The 20,563-nt window shown below is 41.2% G+C and overlaps 1 protein-coding gene across 1 annotated transcript; it reads right to left on the bottom strand.

Moving 5' to 3' along the window:
* Positions 1 to 6,041: 6,041 nt before the first annotated feature.
* LOC115135635 (LRRN4 C-terminal-like protein) lies at positions 6,042 to 11,446 on the bottom strand. The gene is made up of 2 exons (XM_029670535.1): positions 11,297 to 11,446; positions 6,042 to 7,181 (listed from the first exon to the last, which is right to left on the bottom strand). Exon 2 carries the CDS (start codon positions 7,174 to 7,176, stop codon positions 6,430 to 6,432), a length of 747 nt encoding a protein of 248 aa, XP_029526395.1. The 5' UTR covers positions 7,177 to 7,181; positions 11,297 to 11,446; the 3' UTR covers positions 6,042 to 6,429.
* Between the last annotated feature and the right edge of the window lie 9,117 nt (positions 11,447 to 20,563).

Here is a 20,563-nt window from a genome sequence, read left to right as displayed (position 1 = left end):
AACGGATTATGTAATATGTAACGGTTTTTGTAATCCCTTACATGTAATCAGTTACTCCCCAACCCTGGCCGCCAGCTACTGTTTTGGCTGTATACCAGCCCAAATAATCAAATCCAATGTACTCCTTTATTCAGATTCAACTGCCAACACCCATCCCTACGGGCTCTGGGACCTGAGAAAAGAAGAGCATCTTCAGACAGTATTCTTTGCCATGTTTCGGCAGTGAAGTCCTGGAAACCCCAAATCCTTTGAGCAGCAGATACTATTATGTCCAGTTTCTTAGACTTTTTGTTCCTTTGTGCAGTACAATTAATCACATGCGCAATAAGCACCATAACATCCACCTTCTTCACAATCAGCATATTACTTTCCCTCAACTGTTGAGCAACACTGAATCTCCACGGTCAGTGAAGCATCCACAGCCATATCTTCAGCTCCACTCACTCCAACTATTTCACGTGCCTCTGTGTAGGAGGCCTGCTGTATAGCCCTGACCCTTGCCACTTCACACTCCTTTACCCTAACCGGACACTCTGGGGAATTGGGAACGTGGTTGCCATCACAATTACAACATCGTACACCCTCAAACGTTCCCCAGTACCTGGATATTTTAGCCAACCATCTGGTTGCCCCCGCCGAGGCTGAAACTTGGCCGCAAGTGGATCTTCCAGCAAGATAATAACCCCAAGCACACATCAAAATCCACAAATAATTGTATTTGAACTCACCTCCAGTTGTACAGGGCAGACGTGGGCAGTGGAGTGGTGGTGCCAGCCAGTGGCACTCCAAGGCTCCTACAGAGTCCATGCTGGATATCAGGGTAGGTTCCAGCAATAACCACACCAGTGAAGCCAAGAATTTCAGAGACAAGAACCAGGACTACTTCAACTCACCTGAGGGTGTAGTCAGCCGGCAGTGGAACCTTTTCCGATAATCATTGTCACACTTTAACACCATCTTGCTGTAGCCCTAATTGTTTCAGAAACTAGCATGTCAACTTTTTGTAGCCTATATTGATTATCTATTGAATTCCATCTCATGCATTATTTTATTGTTACTGATCCATTATCATTCAAATAAAAAAGTATAGCGTAATGAGTCAGAACTGTAGGTTAATCGATTTAATAATGTATGCACAATGAATACATACAAACATAATTCACCATTGCAATATCTCTGCTCTCTCAATTCTCACTCGCTGTTCAAATCTTGAAACAGATACTTTAGCAGCAGTTGCTGGATGTCCACTTTTGGCCATCAAGTGAAGTCTTGGTAGCATCCCAAAAACTACAGCTGGATCAGACTCTGTGGCTGTGGGTGCTGGTTAACTTAGGTAAGCAAGAACTTTGGCATATACCCCCTTCTTTGCCTGATTAGTCCCACTGGGATGGAATCTCCTTCTGGAGGACTGGGGTATCTCTCCATCGGGACTTGACCGACTTTGTGCCTGGTCCATTGGGGCTTGGACTGATGGTTGCACCGAGGAAGGGGGGGTGTCTTCTGGAGTCATTGTGCATTTTATCATGTTCGTGAAAAGCAAAACAAATGATGTTTGTGTCAAATACTTTTAAATAAGTTGTGGTGTGAAACTGCCCTTTCCATTTGCGATATTATAACAAAGATGTTACTTTAAACAACAAAACCCTGCCCCCCCCCCCCCCTCAACATCATTGCACACTGATAGAACAGCAGAGTACATACTACAACTTTTGTTTTACCACAACGCTGGATGCTCCTCTCCTCTGTTTGATGTACATAACAATTTTAAATGCACCTGAAGCGACCAGTGATGCTGTTTTCACCTTCTGCAGATCTCAGCTTTAATGAAATCATAACTCAAAGCCTCCATCTTAGCTTGTCAATCTTATTGTGAAGCAACATAAATGATATATAAATAAATGCACCACAAGGTGGCAGCAGAGGATGAGGAATGACTGGCTGTTCAGCTGCTTGGTTATTTGGTCCCCTTGGAATGGATTGAGACATTTGTGTAAACCTTGGGATTTTTGACAAGGAACACTTACTGGTCTTGTAGTTGGAGATGGTGTGGACATATTGTCCTAGCTTTACCATGGTCTAAAAGTGTCCCCCAGGAAGTCCAAGATGGGTGAAGTGTACCCATCGTAGAGTGGAAGCAGCATCAGCCTCTGCACTGTCGGCAGACTACTTGACTTGCCTGCTGTAGATTCATCATGATGCTAAATGTGTCCTTTACATCTGCAGCTGTGGCGAAGGAGAAGAAGAAATATATATAATTATAATATTTTATGTACACGCATGCACACGCACGCACACACACACACACACACACTAGTTGGAGAAGCTGGATCAGCAACCAAATTAACATACATAGGGGGTTGGCTTGGTTAGATTCATCTGACTATTCATTAACAAGTTACAGCAAATTTCCAAGCTTATTGGTCTTTACAGCTGCCCAAATGATGTAGCTGTTGGAGGATGTCACATTTTTTTGTACTACTTTTCCCCACTTTAAACTGAGTTGGAGTGTGTATCTTTATTTGTCTGTTAAACAACCTCTAGGAGGCAGGGCACAGACTGGTTGCCAAAAAACAGTGTTCATATCTTTATGGCCGCATGTTAACACATCTCAACATCTAGATATGGCTAACCAGGCCATGGTATGGGGTGAACAGTTGCTAGCACAGCTAGTTACATACCTTCATAAGAAGCCTGTTTTGTGCCGTTTTTGTTCCTCTGATGAAATAAAATGCAACATAAAATGGGAGATGGGAGAGGCAGGACTTTCAGCGCGATCTGTGTCAGAAATAGAAAGGAGTTCAATTTTACATTCTGACCAGATCGGATGCATCGCGTGTGCAAGAAATCCATGTTATTCAATTATTGCAGCCGCACTGCTCGCATGCGCCAACAAGCGTCTGCATGCCAAGGGCTAAAATAGAAGTCCTTTCTATTTCTGGCACAGATCGTGTTGAAAGTCCTGCCTCTCCCATCTCCTCATTGGTTTATAGAAGCAGGTACCCACGTGCCATCTCCTCATTGGCTATACCCACGTGGGGGATTGAAAGACAAACTGTTTTGCCGGGAGTCGTGGTAATACTATGAAAGTTTAGATACAATCACCATATGACTTCAACGATGAAAAAGCATAGAAGGAGGAGAGATGAATAGAAATGATTCAGTTGGCCGATTTATGTGTGAATTAATTTGTCGGAGTAGATAGAGGACCTTGTGCAGTTCAAGTAAAATAACAACTCAATGTTTATATCCCAGGACAAATTAGCTAGCAACAGCAAGCTAGCTAAATAGGACAAATTAGCTAGCAAGTGCAAGCTAACTAGCTAAATTGCCATACATGTTTAATGCTTTTCAACCTGTCCCCAAATTAATGTCATTGGTTCAGAGTTTGTTTTGATATTTAACCTGCGTGTCGTGATCGCGTTTGGTGTAGGGGGACAAAATAAATGTATGCACTCGCGCAGCTGGTTTGGGTTCCTTGTTAGCCCTTGGCATCGCAGACATGGCATCGCGAGCAGTGTGTGTGCAATAATTAAAAAATATGGATTTCTACATTTATTTTGCTATGCTCGTGCACGCGACGTGTCCGGTCTGGTCAGCTCATGACCGCTGCGGCACTCGGGACTTTTCCTGGCTGTCCAAGTACCCAGATGTTGTGAGCAGTTTTGAATATGAATTTAGAAACTGGATTTAGAAACTGAATTTGAAAACTATATTTGAAAACTGTATGTGAATGGATCTGAGAAATGATAAAACTTTGGTCAACTTGAAATAATAGTTTGTAAACTTGATACCCAGAAAATGACTGTGATATCTACCATATTGAAACTGAATATATAAATATTGAATTTGAATTAAAATATAATTTTTCATCTGAATGCAATATTCATTCAATTCAGTTTCAAGTTCAATTTAGGAATTTAATGATTACATTTCTGCATTACAAATTCAAAAATATTCAATTCAAATTCAATATCCTAATCCCCAAGGACGTCTGAGTACAAAAATCGGTTAACCACCTAACTGAGGATCTTAATTTACCTTTGCGTAATACCCTAGATGCAGTCGATCCCCTAAGAACAAACAATATTTGTCACAAAACCTTTGCTTCCTGGTATACAGAAAATACCGAGCCCTGAAGCAAGCTTCCAGAAAATTGGAAAGGAAATGGCGCGCCACCAAACTGGATGTCTTCCGACTAGCTTGTAAGACTGTACTGTGCAATTTCGAAGAGCCCTCACTGCTGCTCGATCATCCTAATTGAGGAGAATAAGAACAATCCTAAATTAATTTTTGATACTGTCGCAAAGCTAACTAAAAAGCAGTATTCAACAAAAGAGGATAGCTTTCACTTCAGCAGTGATAAATTCATTAACTTCTTTGATGAAAAGATCACGATCATTACGGACTCCACTTTGAATCTGCGTATTTCTCCAAAGCTCAGTTGTCCTGATCTGCACAGAACTCCCAGGACCTGGATCAATGGAGACACTCACGTTTTTTAAATCCTGTATCTCTTTACACATTCATGAAAGTAGTCATGGCCTCTAAACCGTCATACTGGACCCTATTCCAACTAAACTACTGAAAGAGATCATTCCTGTGCTTGGCCCTCCTATGTTGAACATAATAACACATCCAACGGATGTGTACCAAACTCACTAAAAGTATCAGTAATAAAGCCTTTCTTGAAAAAGCCAAACCTTGACCTGGAAAATGTAAAACGCTATCGGCCTATTCGAATCTCCCATTGCTCTCAAAATGTTTTGAACAAGCTGTTGTGCAGCAACTCACTGCCTTCCTGAAGACAAATAATGTATATACGAAATGCTTCAGTCTGGTTTTAGACCCCATCATAGCACCGAGACTGCACTCGTGAAGGTGGTCAATTACCTTTTAATGGCGCCAGACCAAGGCTCTGCACCTTAATGCTGCTATTGACACCATCGATCACCACATTATTTTGGAGAGATTAGAAACCTTAAGTGATCTACACGGACATGTTCTTGCCTCTGTCTGAAAGATATCAGTTTGTCTCTGTGGATGGTTTGTCCCCTGACAAATCAATGGTAAGTTTCAGCGTTCCTCAAGGTTCTGTTTTAGGACCACTATTGTTTTCACTATTTATCTACCTCTTGGTGAGTTCATTCGGAAACACAATGTCAACTTTCACTGCTATGCGGACGACACACAGCTGCAGATTTCGATGAAACATGGTGAAACCCCAAAATTGTCTACCCTGGAAGCCTGTGTTTCAGACATGAGGAAGTGGATGGCGGCAAATGTTTTGCTTTTAAACTCGGACAAAACAGAGATGCTAGTTCTAGGTCCCAAGAAACAAAGAGATCTGCTGTTGGACAATTAATCTTGATGATTGTACAGTTGTCTCAACTGACATTTACTCTTGAGGTACTGACCTGTTGCACCCTCTACAACCACTGTGATTATTATTTGACCCTGCTGGTCATCTATGAATGTTTGAACATCTTAAAGAACAATCTGGCCTTAATGGCCATGTACTCTTATAATCTCCACCAGGCACAGTTAGAAGATGACTGGCCACCCCCATAGCCTGGTTCCTCTCTAGGTTTTTTCCTAGGTTTCTGCCTCTCTAGGGAGTTTTTCCAAGCCACAGTGCTTCTACATCTGCATTGTTTGCTGTTTTGGGTTTTAGGCTGGGTTTCTGAATAGCACTTTGTGACATCTGCTCATGTAAAAAGGGCTTTATAAATACATTTGATTCATTGATTGATTGATTGAGTGTCCACATACGTTTGACCATGTAGTGTATTTCCCGAGCTTTCTTATATCTCCTAGATATAGGACAGACACTTCAAAACCTTATTCTTTATAATATATTTTTTTACTGTCTTTTTTAATATTCATGAATGTGTTTTTCAATGCCTTTCTATGGGCTTGAGTAGTAAAGGCCGAATTCAATGTTTTATATAGATCATTTTTTAATACCTAAAGGAGTCCTAAAATTCAAGGTGATGTTGCTCTCCAAATGGATAACTTGAAATAACATGATGTAGGTAGCTAAATAATTGAAAGAAAAACATGTTTATTTATGAGCCTGAGTATTTGTGAAATAGGCCTCATGTGAAATCATTGTCAAAAGCGCGAGAGGTACTTTTGCATGTAGGTCTAGATTATTTATGGACTGATCATATAGAAATATCAAAACAGTCTTATAACAACTCCAAAGCAATTGCATGTGGCGCATGAGGAACCACTGACTCACTGCATTGTTCTATCATAACTCGTAACTGGTTACGAGAGATCATGTGGTCTCCTAAATATCTGTTTAACTTGGTGTGACACTGCATAGCTTTTATTTTTAACCAGAAGAGTAGGAATAAAATGTCTCTATTCTCAGCCCTAGATAGCCACCCCTGAGTCAACCTCTACCATAGCCTCCCCTCAGTCCTCTCATAGTGTTTCCTCTGTGGCCTGGGTGATCCTGGCATCTGATTTTCTCCGAGCCCTGTGCCTCCAGAGCAGGACAGCCAGTGAGAGGAGCAACAGGAGCCCCAGGGCCCCTCCGATCAGCCCAGCTTTGAGGGCCACACTGCTGTCCCCAGGGGGCTCGTACATCGTACAGGACCCCTCCTGACGCTCACTGACTCCTGCATAATTCACCGCCACCACACACACCTCTGCCCCCTGCCCCATCCCCCTCACAGTACCACTCCTCTGGTCTACACCAAACAGCAAGGGCTCCAGCGCACCCACCACCACCTCATAATGGGTCACGAAAGAAAAGGGTGCACACCACTGAACCACAACTCCTGAGCCGTCCATAGACAGTCTCTTCAGGTAGGGGGCCTCTGGGGCCGCATGGGGCCCACTCACCCCCGGACACAGGCAGCCGCTGGAGGATGCCAGCTGGGCACAGGGAGGCTGTAGCTCCCGGCAGGGGTCATAGTCACAGGGTTGAGGATTGGTGCCCTGTGAGGGGGTAGGTGGGGGGTGACTGGGTGGATCAGTAAACGTATCGTAGTAGTCATCTGAGTGGAGCTGCAACAGGTCGTACATGTCTCCGTTTGGCTTCAGAGGCAGGGTGGCTGTGTGGTTGGTCCATGAGACGTCAGAAGGTGCGGCAAAGGAGGAGGAGCCATTAAGAAGGGCCAGTAAGAGGATTATCAGTAGAGGTGGACAATCCTTATTGGCGGACATGGTATCTGAAGATGATAGAAAATAACACTCCATTAGAGAGGGTTTGACAAAGGATCTGCTTATGAAAGGTATTCGGATGGAGACATACATTTGTATGTATATCTGTACAGTACCAGTAAAAAGTTTGGACACACCTACTCATTCAAGGGTTTTTCTTTATTTTTTAAAAATAAAGAATAATAATGAAGACATCAAAACTATAAAATAACACATGTGGAATCATGTAGTTACCAAAAAAGTGTTAAACAAATCAAAATATATTGAATATTTTTCAAAGTAGCCACCCTTTGCCTTGATAACAGCTTTGCACACTCTAGCCATTCTCTCAACCAGCTTCACATGGAATGCATTTCCAACAGTATTGAAGGAGTTCCCACATACAGTTGAAGTCGGAAGTTTACATACACCTTAGCAAAACACAATTAAACTCTGTTTTTCACAATTCCTGACATTTAATCCTAGTAAAAATTCCCTGTCTTAAGTCAGTTAGGATCATCACTTTATTTTAAGAATGTGAAATGTCAGAATAATAGCAGAGAATGATTTCTTTCAGCTTTTATTTCTTTCATCACATTCCCAGTGGGTCAGAAGTTTACATACACTCAATTAGTATTTGGTAGCATTGCCTTTAAAATATTTAACTTGTGTCAAACGTTTCTGGTAGCCATCCACAAGCTTCCCACAATAAGTTGGGTGAATTTTGGCCCTTTCCTCCTGACAGAGCTGGTGTAACTGAGTCAGGTTTGTAGGCCTGACTCAGGGCTTTGTGATGGCCACTCCAATATCTTGACTTTGTTGTCCTTAAGCCATTTTCCACAACTTTGGAAGTATGCTTGGGGTCATTGTCCATTTGGAAGACCCATCTGCGACCAAGCTTTAACTTCCTGACTGATGTCTTGAGATGTTGCTTCAATATAATTGACATAATTTTCCTCCATCATAATGCCATCTATTTTGTGAAGTGCACCAGTCCCTCCTGCAGCAAAGCACCCCCACAACATGATGCTGCCACCCCCGTGCTTCACGGTTGGGATGGTGTTCTTTGGCTTGCAAGCCTCCCCATTTTTCCTCCAAACATAATGATGGTCATTATGGCCAAACTGTTCTATTTTTGTTTCATCAGACCAGAGGACATTTCTCAAATGTACGATCTTTGTCCCCATGTGCAATTGCAAACCTGTAGTCTGGCTTTTTATGCCGGTTCTGGAGCAGTGGCTTCTTCCTTGCTGAGCGGCCTTTCAGGTTATGTCGATGTAGGACTCGTTTTACTGTGGCTATTGATACTTTTGTACCTGTTTCCTCCAGCATCTTCACAAGGTCCTTTGCTGTTGTTCTGGGATTGATTTGCACTTTTCGCACCAAAGTACGTTCATCTTTAGGAGACAGAACACGTCTACTTCCTGAGCAGTATGACGGCTCCGTGGTCCCATGGTGTTTATACTTGCGTACTATTGTTTGTACATATAAATGTGGTACCTTCAGGCGTTTGGAAATTGCTCCCAAGGATGAACCAGACTTGTGGAGGTCTACAATTTTTTTTTCTAAGGTCTTGTCTTATAGGCCTTGAAATACATCCACAGGTACACCTCTAATTGACTCAAATTATGTCAATTAGCCTATCAGAAGCTTCTAAATCCATGACATCCTTTTCCGGAATTTTCCAAGCTGTTTAAAGGCACAGTCAACTTTGTGTATGTACACTTCCGACCCAGTGGAATTGTGATACAGTGAATTATAAGTGAAATAATCTGTCTGTAAACAATTGTTGGAAAAATTACTTGTGTCATGCACAAAGTAGATGTCTTAACCGACTTGCCAAAGTTATAGTTTGTTAACAAGAAATTTGTGGAGTGGTTTAAAAAAGAGTTTTAATGACTCCAACCTAAGTGTATGTAAACTTCCGACTTCAACTGTATACTGAGCACTTGTTGGCTGCTTTTCCTTCACTCTGTGGTCTAACTCATTCCAAACCATCAATTGGGTTGAAGTTGGGTGATTGTGGAGGCCACGTTGTCTGATGCAGCACCTCATCACTCTCCTTCTTGGTCAAATAGCCGTTACACATTCTGGAGGTGTGTTAGGTCATTGTCCTGTTGAAAAACAAACGATAGTCCCACAAAGCACAAACCAGATGAGATGGCATATCGCTGCAGAATGCTGTGCTAGCCATGCTGGTTAAGTGTGCCTTGAATTCTAAATAAATCACATACAGTGTCACCAGCAAAGCACCCTCACACCATCACACCTCCTCCTCCATGCTTTTCGGTGGGAACCACACATGCAGAGATCATCCGTTCACCTACTCTGCATCTCACCAAGACACGGCGGTTGGAACCAAAAATCTCAAACTTGGACTCATCAGACCACAGGACAGATTTCCACTGGTCTAATGTACAATGCTCATGTTTCTTGGCCCAAGCAAGTCTCTTCTTCTTACTGGTGTCCTTTAGCAGTGGTTTCTTTGCAGCAATTCGACCACGAAGGCCTGATTCACATAGTCTCCTCTAAACAGTTGATGTTGAGATGTGTCTGTTTACTTGAACTCTGTGAAGCATTTATTCGTGCTGCAATTTCTGGTAACTCTAATGAATTTGTTCTCTGCTGCAGAGGTAACTCTGGGTCTTTCAGTTTCGTCATAGAGCTTGATTTTTTTGTGTGACTGCACTTAAAGAAACTTTCAAAGTTCTTAACATTTTCCGGATTGACTGACTTATATGTCTTAAAGTAATGAGAGACAGTCGTTTCTCTGTTCTTGCAAAAATATGGACTTGGTCTTTCTTTCAAACAGGGCTCTGTTCTGTATACCACCCCTACCTTGACACAACACAACTGATTGGCTCAAATGCATTAAGAAGGAAAGAAATTCCACAAAATGTACTTTTAACAAGGCACACCTATTAATTGAAATACATCCCAGGTGACTACCTCATGAAGCTGGTTGAGAGCTGTAATCAAGGCAAAGGGTGGCTACTTTGGATAATCTCATCTAATATATTTTGATTTGTTTAACACTTTTTTGGTCACTACATGATTCCATATGTGTTATTTCATAGTTTTGATGCATTCACTATTATTCTACAATGTAGAAAATAGTACAAAATTAAGAAAAATCCCATGAATGAGTAGGTGTGTCCAGACTTTTGTCTGGTTCTGTATATATTCCAAATGTGTTGTTATTCTTACATTTGTGAATAATGCTTGATTTCATGTGCTGTATGGGATATCGCACATGAGAATTTTTTTTCCCTCAACCCTTTTTATAAATCAGACCAGCGTAGATTCACACAGGGCGGTTGGTAGCCTAGCAGTTAAGAGAGTTGGGCAAGTAACCAAAAGGTAGCTGGTTCGAATCCCCAAGCCGGCAAGTTGCAAAATCTGTCTGTGCCCTTGAGCAAGGCACTTAACCCTAATTCTTCTAGATAAGATTGTCTGCTAAAACGTGAACGTGGAAGTGGTTACTGGCACCACCATCATTTGGGATTTAAAACGCTAATCTGAAACCCAAAGCTTTGTTATGTAAAAAAAACAGACCCAATCCCACAATGAATCCCCAGCCTCCATGAATGTAGAAATTGTAACATCAAGTTTTATGTTATTCATGATGCTTTAGATTAATATTCATCATACAGTATGACCATACTGTACAAAAGTTCTGCACACACAGTTACCCTTTTATGTTGAACATTTTGGGAACATTGTGAAGCACTGAGGAATACATCTGCACAGTGGGTTCGAGCCAGGCTTTACACATCTAGCACACAGAACAGCCCTGTCAGCTGCTCCCACTTACAGCAGAGCTGCCAGTGCAATCTCCCCATGATTCTATACAAATATATCTACCTGACAGATTCCCTAAATAAACAAGTATGGATTAATAAACATACTAATCTAACAGCAAGCAGCACACACCAAACAACCATAGGTAAGGTTCAGTAGAACTACACTAACAGTGAGAGAGAGACAACCCGACCCAACCCAACTGTATGCCAGTAGTTACAGAGTTAGATGTGTGTCAATAGACTTCAAAACATTGTAGAAATGTTTTCTTTAGTAATTCACATAGAAGAAGGACTAGACAATAATTTTAGATTGATTCATATTCATAAAAATATCAATTCACCTGATTTTTCGATAGTCCTTTATTGCTTTCGAAATCTTGACACCCAATGTTTCTTCGCTCTCTTTCTGTTCATTCACTCTCTCCCCCTCTCTCTGGCCCTCGTTTTATACATTCTTCCTAACTCCCCAACAATCACCTCCTTCTTTTCTCCCTCCCCCATCCACCCTTCCCTGCTTTCTCTACCCCCCTCGCTATTATCCCTCTCTTCCCACTGCACCTCTCTCTCTGTTCCATGGGGGTTTGGCAATGTGTGTGTGTGTGTGTGTGTGTGTGTGTGTGTGTGTGTGTGCCTCTCGCTTGCTGCCCCTGTATGTGAGGTAACTGCCAGATTAACTCCTATTACATTCCATTGGCATGTGCAGTTTTTTTTCAGAGCAGGCCCTGTTCATTAATAGTGCTCTTTCTGCCTGTCAGGGCTGGAGCACAGTGAATGGTTGAGGGTGATTCTGTCTGCTGCCCAGGGTGATTCACACACATCTCACCCTCAGACACGCGTCAGTGCTACCGAACCCTTCCCCTCAATGGTTCACCTCTCCTTCTCACCCTTTACTGGCTGTATGACTGTCCCAAACACTGGCTGGTTAAGAATGTGTTCAGGGTTTGAACGAGGTCAGATCACCAAATAACTTGACTGGACTCGCCCACCTGCTGCTCTGAAATCAAAGCTCAACAGAATAGAATACTTACTTATTTCCACTGAGGAGATAGGCTGAGCTTAACTGTCAAAAGAAAGCAACACTTTGAAACAGTTGCATAAGCTGGACCAAGAGAAGGATGAAGGTAGAATAGCCAATCAGGTTGAGTGTATTGTTTTCTTCTATATTTTGGCATTGTTCTATAAAAAACACAAAACCAAAATGTTAACTAATGCCCCTATACACTCTTACAAGTAAAGGTGTCAAGAAGAACTGGGAGTTTAAAGTTTACTTACAAGTGTAAGTAAAAATCGAATGCAGATAAGTTAGAAATTGTGCTACTAATGCACATGACTGCACAAACACGTCTTGTAAAAAGTAAATATGTTTCTGTTTGGTTATCTTTTGGAAATTGTAGAAATAAAACATTTTCCTTCTTCAGAAGTTCCAGCTATGCAGGCTAACGTTAGTTAGCTAATTCATTTGCTAGCTATCATACAGTAGGAGTATATTAATAATTATAAGTTAGACACACGTATAATTGACTGAAGCGCATATAAAGCACCTACTGTGGCTGAAACACAATCATCGCGGGATGAACGAGTGACGAATTTCGGTCCAAGGGGGAAAAACTGTATGTTTCTAACATTTATGGTTGAGATTGAATTAATATAAATATAAACGGTGCATATTATGACTTTCATTAACACGTGACGCAGGCATCTCGCAGACGTTAGTATCATGCCATGTCAGTCAGACACGTAACGCAGGAGTCACGCAGACGTTAGTATCATGTCATGTCAAGTGGTATGGTTGCCTAGGCTTACTAGGCCTAGGTCTCTTATCACCCCCCCATACCGTTCTGCCTTGCCCTGCATGTTCTCGTCAGACGTCATGATAAGTCATCAGAAGTGTCCACTTAATTTGAGGGGATAGGGTGTGTCTTTTAAGTGTTTGAACCGCACCCATAGACTGACCCAGTGAATCCAGGTGAAGCTATGATCCCTTATTGACGTCACTTATACAAGCTTTATATGCCTGAACTCAGAATCAAATATGCTTCCTAAAATAACATGTGGGAGAACGTTTATTTTGATTGGCCATTTTCTGTATTTGTCAGAGTGCCTGATTTCAGATGTGTGCATGTAAACAGTATTATAAGGGAAATCGTTCTTGCAAAGCATGTAAATGTTTTAATCAAACTATTATATTAATCTGAGTACCCAGAGTAATCACATTATTGTGTACATGTAACCATACTCAGTGTAGATGAAGGGGACGCGACAGGTTAAACAAGGATATTTAATCCTTGAGATGCCAGGCGCACTGGTCTGTGTCAAGAACTGCAACGCTTCTGGGGTTTTCATGCTCAACAGTTTCCCTTGTATATCAAGAATGGTCCACCACACAAAGGACATCCAGCCAACTTGACACAACTGTGGAAAGCATTGGAGTCAACATTGGCCAGCATCCCTGTGGAACGTCTGTGACCTGACAAATTGAGGCTGTCCCGAGGGCAAAAGGGGCGGGGAACTGAATATTAGGAAGGAGTTCCTTATGTTGGATTTATTCAGTGTAATATTAATATTGTTGATTACAAATAGTAGATAGTAACTTTTCAAACTTTGGAAGTTGCATAGGCTCTTGGGGAACTCCTACACCTCAGTAAGCCTCATTGAAGCTACAAAAATGTCAGCTTTTAACCTTAACATGACAATAGAAATGAACAGGAATGACATTTACTCTAATGGGAAGCCCAAAAATATACATTTAAAAGCCACTCCCCTATTAAGCCACGCCTCCAGTCCAGGGTTCCTACAGGAACCCTTTGCTACATAGAAACATGAAATGTTCCTCCAAGAACCCCACAACTAACCAAAGATGCAGCTGTGAACATTTTACTAGTGATGGTTCCTTGAGGATATCCAGGGTTCCTCGAGTCACCACTAATTCTAAGAATGTAGGGCTGAGATTGCAGAGCCAAATGAAAGTGGTTTTGTAAGAATTGCGATGTGAAAATACATAACTGGTGAAAATGGAATTTCTGTGAGACTATGAAGGATTAAGCGCTTTACAATGGTTACAGTTGATCCCAGTTCTCTCATGCCCTCTTCCTCTGTTCTTTGGTGCCTGCAATGTCTAGAGACACTGTTCTACTCCGCAACTGGAAACAAAAACATCAGTTAGAGTCAGAAAGTGTTCATACCCTTTCGATCTATTCCACATTTTATTGTGTTACAGCCTGTATTCAAAATGGATTAAATCAATTTTTTTGTGAAAGTGAAAACATGTTTTTAGACATTTCTTCATATTTATTGAAAATTATATACAGTAATATCTCATTTACATAAATATTCACACTTTGTAGAGTCAATACTTTGTAGAAGCAACTTTGGCAGCGATTAAAGCTGTGAGTATTTCTGGGTAAGTCTCTAAGAGCTTTCCACACCTGGATTGTACCATTATTATTATTTTCAGAATTCTTCAAGCTCTGTCAAATTGGTTGTTGATCATTGCTAGACAACCATTTTCAGGTCTTGTCATAGATTTTCAAGTAGATTTAAGTCAAAACCGTAACTTGGTCATTCAGAAACATACACTGTCTTCGTTGTAAACAGCTCCAGTGTAGATTTGGCCATGTGTTTTAGGTTATTGTCCTGCAGAAAGGTGAATTCATCTCCCAGTGTCTGGTGGAAAGCAAGCTGAACCAGGTTTTCCTCTAGGATTTTGCCTGTGCTTAGCTCTATTCCGTTTATTTTTTATCCTGAAAAACTCCCCAGTCCTTAATGATTACATGCATACTGCTAAGATAATGCAGCCACAATTATGCTTGAAAATATGGAGAGTGGATCTCGGTAATACTGTGTGTTGGATTGGATTTGCACCAAACAAAGCACATAGTATTCAGGACATAAAGTTAATTTCTTTGCCGCATTTTTTGCAGTATTACTTTAGTGCCTTGATGCAAACAGGATGCATATTTTGGAATATTTTTTATTCTGTACAGGCTTCCTTCTTTTCACTCTGTAATTTAGGTTGGTATTGTGGAGTAACTACAATGTTGTTGATCCATCCTCAGTTTTCTCCCATCACAGCCATTAAACTGTGACTGTTTCAATGTCACCATTGGCCTCATGGTGAAATCTCTGAGCGGTTTTCTTCCTCTCCAGCAACTGAGTTAGGAAGGACGCCTGTATTTTTGTAGTGACTGAGTGTATTGATACACCATCCAAAGTGTAATTTACCCATCTACCCTTCTGTGGAAAACCTCCCTGGTCTTTGTGGTTGAATATGTGTTTGAATTTCACTACTCGACTGAGCTCAATTAAAGATCAATCAATCAAATGTCATTATAAAGCCCTTTTTACATCAGCAGATGTCACAATGTTCTATACAGAAAGATAATTGTATGTGTGGGGTATAGAGATGAGGTATTCATTCAAAATCATGTTAACCACTATTATTTCACACAAAGTCGATGCAACTTAATACAGTTGAAGTCGGAAGTTTACATACACATTTTTCAACCACTCCACAAATTTCTTGTTAACAAACTATAGTTTTGGTAAGTCGGTTAGGACATCTACTTTGTGCATGACACAAGTAATTTTCCCAACAATTGTTTACAGACAGATTATTTCACTTATAATTCACTGTATCACAATTCCAGTGGGTCAGAAGTTTACATACACTAAGTTGACAGTGCCTTTAAACAGCTTGGAAAATTCCAGAAAATGATGTCATGGCTTTAGAAGCTTATGATAGGCTAATTGACATCATTTAAGTCAATTGGAGCTGTACCTGTGGATGTATTTCAAGGCCTACCTTCAAACGCAGTGCCTCTTTGCTTGACATCATGGGAAAATCTAAATAAATAAGCCAAGACCTTAGATTTTTTTTTTTGACCTCCACAAGTCTGGTTCATCCTTGGGATCAATTTCCAAACGCCTGAAGGTACCACGTTCATCTGTACAAACAATAATACGCAAGTATAAACACCATGGGACAACGCAGCCGTCATACCGCTCAGGAAGGAGACGCATTCTGTCTCCTAGAGATGAACGTACTTTGGTGCTAAATGTGCAAATCAATCCCAGAACAACAGCAAAGGACCTTGTGAAGATGCTGGAGGAAACAGGTACAAAAGTATTTATTTCCACAGTAAAACGAGTCCTATATTGACATAACCTGAAAGGCTGCTCAGCAAGGAAGAATCCACTGCTCCAAAACCGCCATAAAAAAAGCCAGACTACGGTTTGCAACTGCACATGGGGACAAAGGTTGTACTTTTTGGAGAAATGTCCTCTGGTCTGATGAAACAAAAATAGAACTGTTTGGCCATAATGACCATCATTCTGTTTGGAGGAAAAAGGGGGAGGCTTGCAAGCCGAAGAACATCATCCCAACCGTGAAGCATGGGGGTGGCAGAATCATGTTGTGGGGGTGCTTTGCTGCAGGAGGGACTGGTGCACTTCACAAAATAGATGGCATCATGATGGAGGAAAATTATGTCAATTATATTGAAGCAACATCTCAAGACATCAAAGCTTGGTTGCAAATGGGTCTTCCAACTGGACAATGACCCCAAGCATACTTCCAAAGTTGTGGCAAAATGGCTTCAGGACAACAAAGTCAATCTATTTGAGTGGCCATCACAAGGCCCTGACCTCAATCCTAAAGAAAAAGTGTGTGCGAGAAAGGAGGCCTACAAACCTGACTCAGTTACACCAGCTATGTCAGGAGGAATGGGCCAAACTTGTTGTGGAAGGCTACCCGAAACATTTGACCCAAGTTAAACAATTTAAAAGCAATGCTACCAAATACTAGTTGAGTGTATGTAAACTTCTGACCCACTGGGAATGTGATGAAATAAATCAATCATTCTCTCTACTATGATTCTGGCATTTCACATTCTTAAAATAAAGTGGTGATCCTAACTGACCTAAGACAGGGAATTTTTACTAGAATTAAATGTCAAGAATTGTGAAAAACAGAGTTTAAATGTGTTTGGCTAAGGTGTATATAAACTTCCGACTTCAACTGTATGTGACTTGTTCAGCACATTTTTACTCCTGAACTCATTTAGGCTTGCCATAACAAAGGGATTGAATACTCAAGGTATTTCATCTTTATTTTGTAATTACTTTGTCAAAACTTTGAAAAACATAATTTTACTTTGACATTATATGTATTGTGTGTAGGCCATAGACAAAAAATCTCAAAAAAATCTAAATGTAATTCAGGCTTTAACACAACAAATGTGGAAAAAGTAATGACGTGAATTCTTTCTAAAGGCTCTGTAAATGACAAAAATGTGGATTCCAAAGGTCATCCTCAATATTAGCACGTCATTATGCTCTGAGATCAACACACCAGTGTTCTACATGAATAGGCCTACACTTTCTGAAGGGTTGAGAGGTGGATTTTGTTTCTGAAGCTTACATTGGCAGTTAGCAGTCATGTCAAGACTGTCAGTGCCAGCTTCCACCACTCCCTGCCTCAGTTTTATAACACTATGCTCTTTGCTCTCATCCTTCCTTCCTCTCTCTGCTCATCTGCTCCCAGGGCCGGTTTCAGGCATAAGCGGCATAAGTGGTCACTTAGGGGCCTCAGGCACTAGGGGGCCCCTGATCCTCTTTTTCTTTTAGGAACTCTGTCAGAGTCTTAGCTTACTGAATACACAAGCAGCAAGTTCGAAATGTTGTGCATCGGCAGTTTTTATCTTATGTTAGTCACTAACAGTAACTCTATTAGCCATGTCAGCTAACAATGTTTTGATTTGCCAGTTAGTTTAACCAGCCTACTAAATGTGTAGTAATCATGGTTGAATACTGATCGGGCATGCAGGTCACATGCCCAGGGGCTCTGACCTCCAGGGGCAGCCCATTGATTTGGTTAGTCACTTTAACTCAGATATCCTTAACATGGCATAAGTCATGGCAAATGGGTAGAATTGCAGGAAATTAGCTGTAAAACGGACATTTTCTTTCTTTGCCCCATGGCAAAATTAGTAGAATTACAGTACCTGGCATGTTTTATAACGTTTCAAAATTCTCTCTACTCACCAGGAAAATGTGTAGAACTGCAGAAAACATGCTTTAAAACGGCAACATTTTCTTTATACCCCATGGCAAAATATGTAGAATTGCAGGAAATTAACTTTAAAACTTCAAATGTTCTCTCTGCTGTCAAGAGGGGGGGCACTAAAATGTTTTGCCCAAAAGGCTAGGGCCGGCCGTTTCTGCTCTACACCCCCTTCATCTCTGCACTCCTTCCTTTCTCCATCTCTATTAGTCCCTCCCTCCTCTCTCCACATCTGTTTACGGTTACATTGTGTGGTAATACGGGCCGAGACCAGCTGTCGGGAAAACCAGCCCATATTTCCTATATTACATTTCTGAGAGGTTGCTAGGAACATAGCAGCGCCCTATTCTACACACTTTCCCCTGTCAAAATCCTTTCAATTCTATCATCACTTGTCTCAGTGTGTGTTCAGTTGGGGTATTTTCTTTAGCGAGTAATGGGTAACCACCAGGTTACTAGCAAACAGTGTTGAAGAGTAGTGATCTACATGTAGTTCAACTAGTAATGTAACTACATTTTGCAGTAACTTTGGTGATAGTTTCATTAAATTCAAATCTAGGTAGTGTTTTCAGTAGTTAATTACTTTGTTGCCATGCAGCTGTGTAGCTAACTACTGGAACTACACACTACTCTTTGCAAAACGAAAATAAAATATGGGTGAAGTAGGCAATAATTTCCTTTCTTTTTTGGCACGAGACCCACCTTATTCTTGTTTTTGTATACTTCTTGTTTTTGTGTTTAATAGGCTCAACTACACATGCTGTTAACATCTGACCCCAAAGTGATCTGTCCTTGCAATTTGAAGTTTATGACATTTCAGATTTACATATGATATTTTTTCACAAAGTAGTTTGGATGTAGTGAACTACTTTTTCAGCTAAAGTGTAGCTTAACTTCTTACAGTGTGAAAAAATCAGCAGCCTGGTAAACTGTATATTTCAGAGTAGCTTCACCAACATTGCTAGCTAATACTGCAGATTAATATGAGTAGCCTGACACGAAGACGACATGCTCAACCGGGTGGAATGCACAAGCTGTCATAGAAACACCCTCCTCCCCATAAACATAGGCCAGACACTGCTTCATCACATACACAGTGCTTTATATAGGGTTTAACTGGCTTTAGAATTACACTCAATCTGAATAAGAACAGCTATGACAGTAGACACTCCCAGATGTGAGTAATGCAACCAGTCAATGTAAGGTCTGAAGGATTAGTCAAGACTGGGGTAGAGTTTTGATCAGGTATTTCTCTGTCAGAGTAATTTGCACAATGTTCATTGTTCAGTTAGTGTTAGTTTACAGAGTTAGACAGAAGAGGTGGACTGTTATTGTAGCTGCTGACCAGTTTATTGATTGCAGTGGATCAACAGGGATGAATGTTGACAGGCTCCAGCCTCCAGTCTTACCTAGTTCGGTCAAGTTGAATCACTCCAATGAGCCCCACACACACTGACTCCCTAACTCACTGCTCTGACACCCTGGAAAACATCAGGAGAACATTCAGAAGAAGTCCGCTCCTTACAGTAACAGTGATTCAAATCAAATCCAATTTTATTTGTCACATACACATGGTTAGCAGATGTTAATGCGAGTGTAGCGAAATGCTTGTGCTTCTAGTTCCGACAACGCAGTAATATCCAACGAGTAATCTAACCTAACAATTTCACAACAAATACCTTATACACACAAGTGTAAAGGAATGAATAAGAATATGTACATTCAAAAAAATATATGAATGAGTGATGGTATAGAACGGCAGTGGGATGGTTAAAGAAAACCATATTTCTCAAGCTAGGAGTGTCTGGGAGTGGTCTGAATTGGAAGGAAATTCACATTTTTGACTGCACTGGGTCTTAAAAAACAAATTCCAGAGCTCATTCCTGGTGTGTGCCGGTGCCGGGCCACAAAAAACCCACAGCTACCATTTGGAATGGGTTGACATCAGACTGAGACTGTATGATCAGTCACTGAGAGAGGGACAGGGACAAGAAGCCGGCAGCTTCTTACTGAGTGTTGATCGGCACGTTTTGTCGATCTGCTCTTGCAGTGTGTAACATTTCTTTATGCAGTTCAGTGTACAACCTCCTGGTGTCTCTTTAGTCACCAGTTAGGGGTGATGAAAGAAGCACAAGAGTGAAAAAAACGATGGCTAATTAGATATTAGCTCAACTAATTATGAACACTACAAATGCACACATCAAAGCCGTACAGAGGGAGGAAAAAGGACTTAGGGGGAATGAAAGCTTTTGAACACCGGGGCTCTGTGATGTATCGTTTTCAGAGGCATTCCATAATGCAAATATTATGGAATGCCTTACGATTTTGAATAACCACACACATGACATCACAGCCATAAAGTGACGGCCTTTGGCTCTATGTCACATAAACCTCCCCGTGGCTCGGCAATGTCACCTGCAGCTTTCAACATGCAGAGCAATGTCATGACAGGCATTGTGGTTGCAGGAACGTGCTCCTACAAGGCAATGAGAAGTCACGGAGCAAATGTACAACGTGCCGTAAGAAAAAAAGAGGAGGAAGTGGAATT

Source organism: Oncorhynchus nerka, linkage group LG10, assembly GCF_034236695.1.
Source record: "Oncorhynchus nerka isolate Pitt River linkage group LG10, Oner_Uvic_2.0, whole genome shotgun sequence".
NCBI lineage: Eukaryota > Metazoa > Chordata > Actinopteri > Salmoniformes > Salmonidae > Oncorhynchus > Oncorhynchus nerka.
This window is presented reverse-complemented; position numbering and strand designations above follow the sequence as displayed.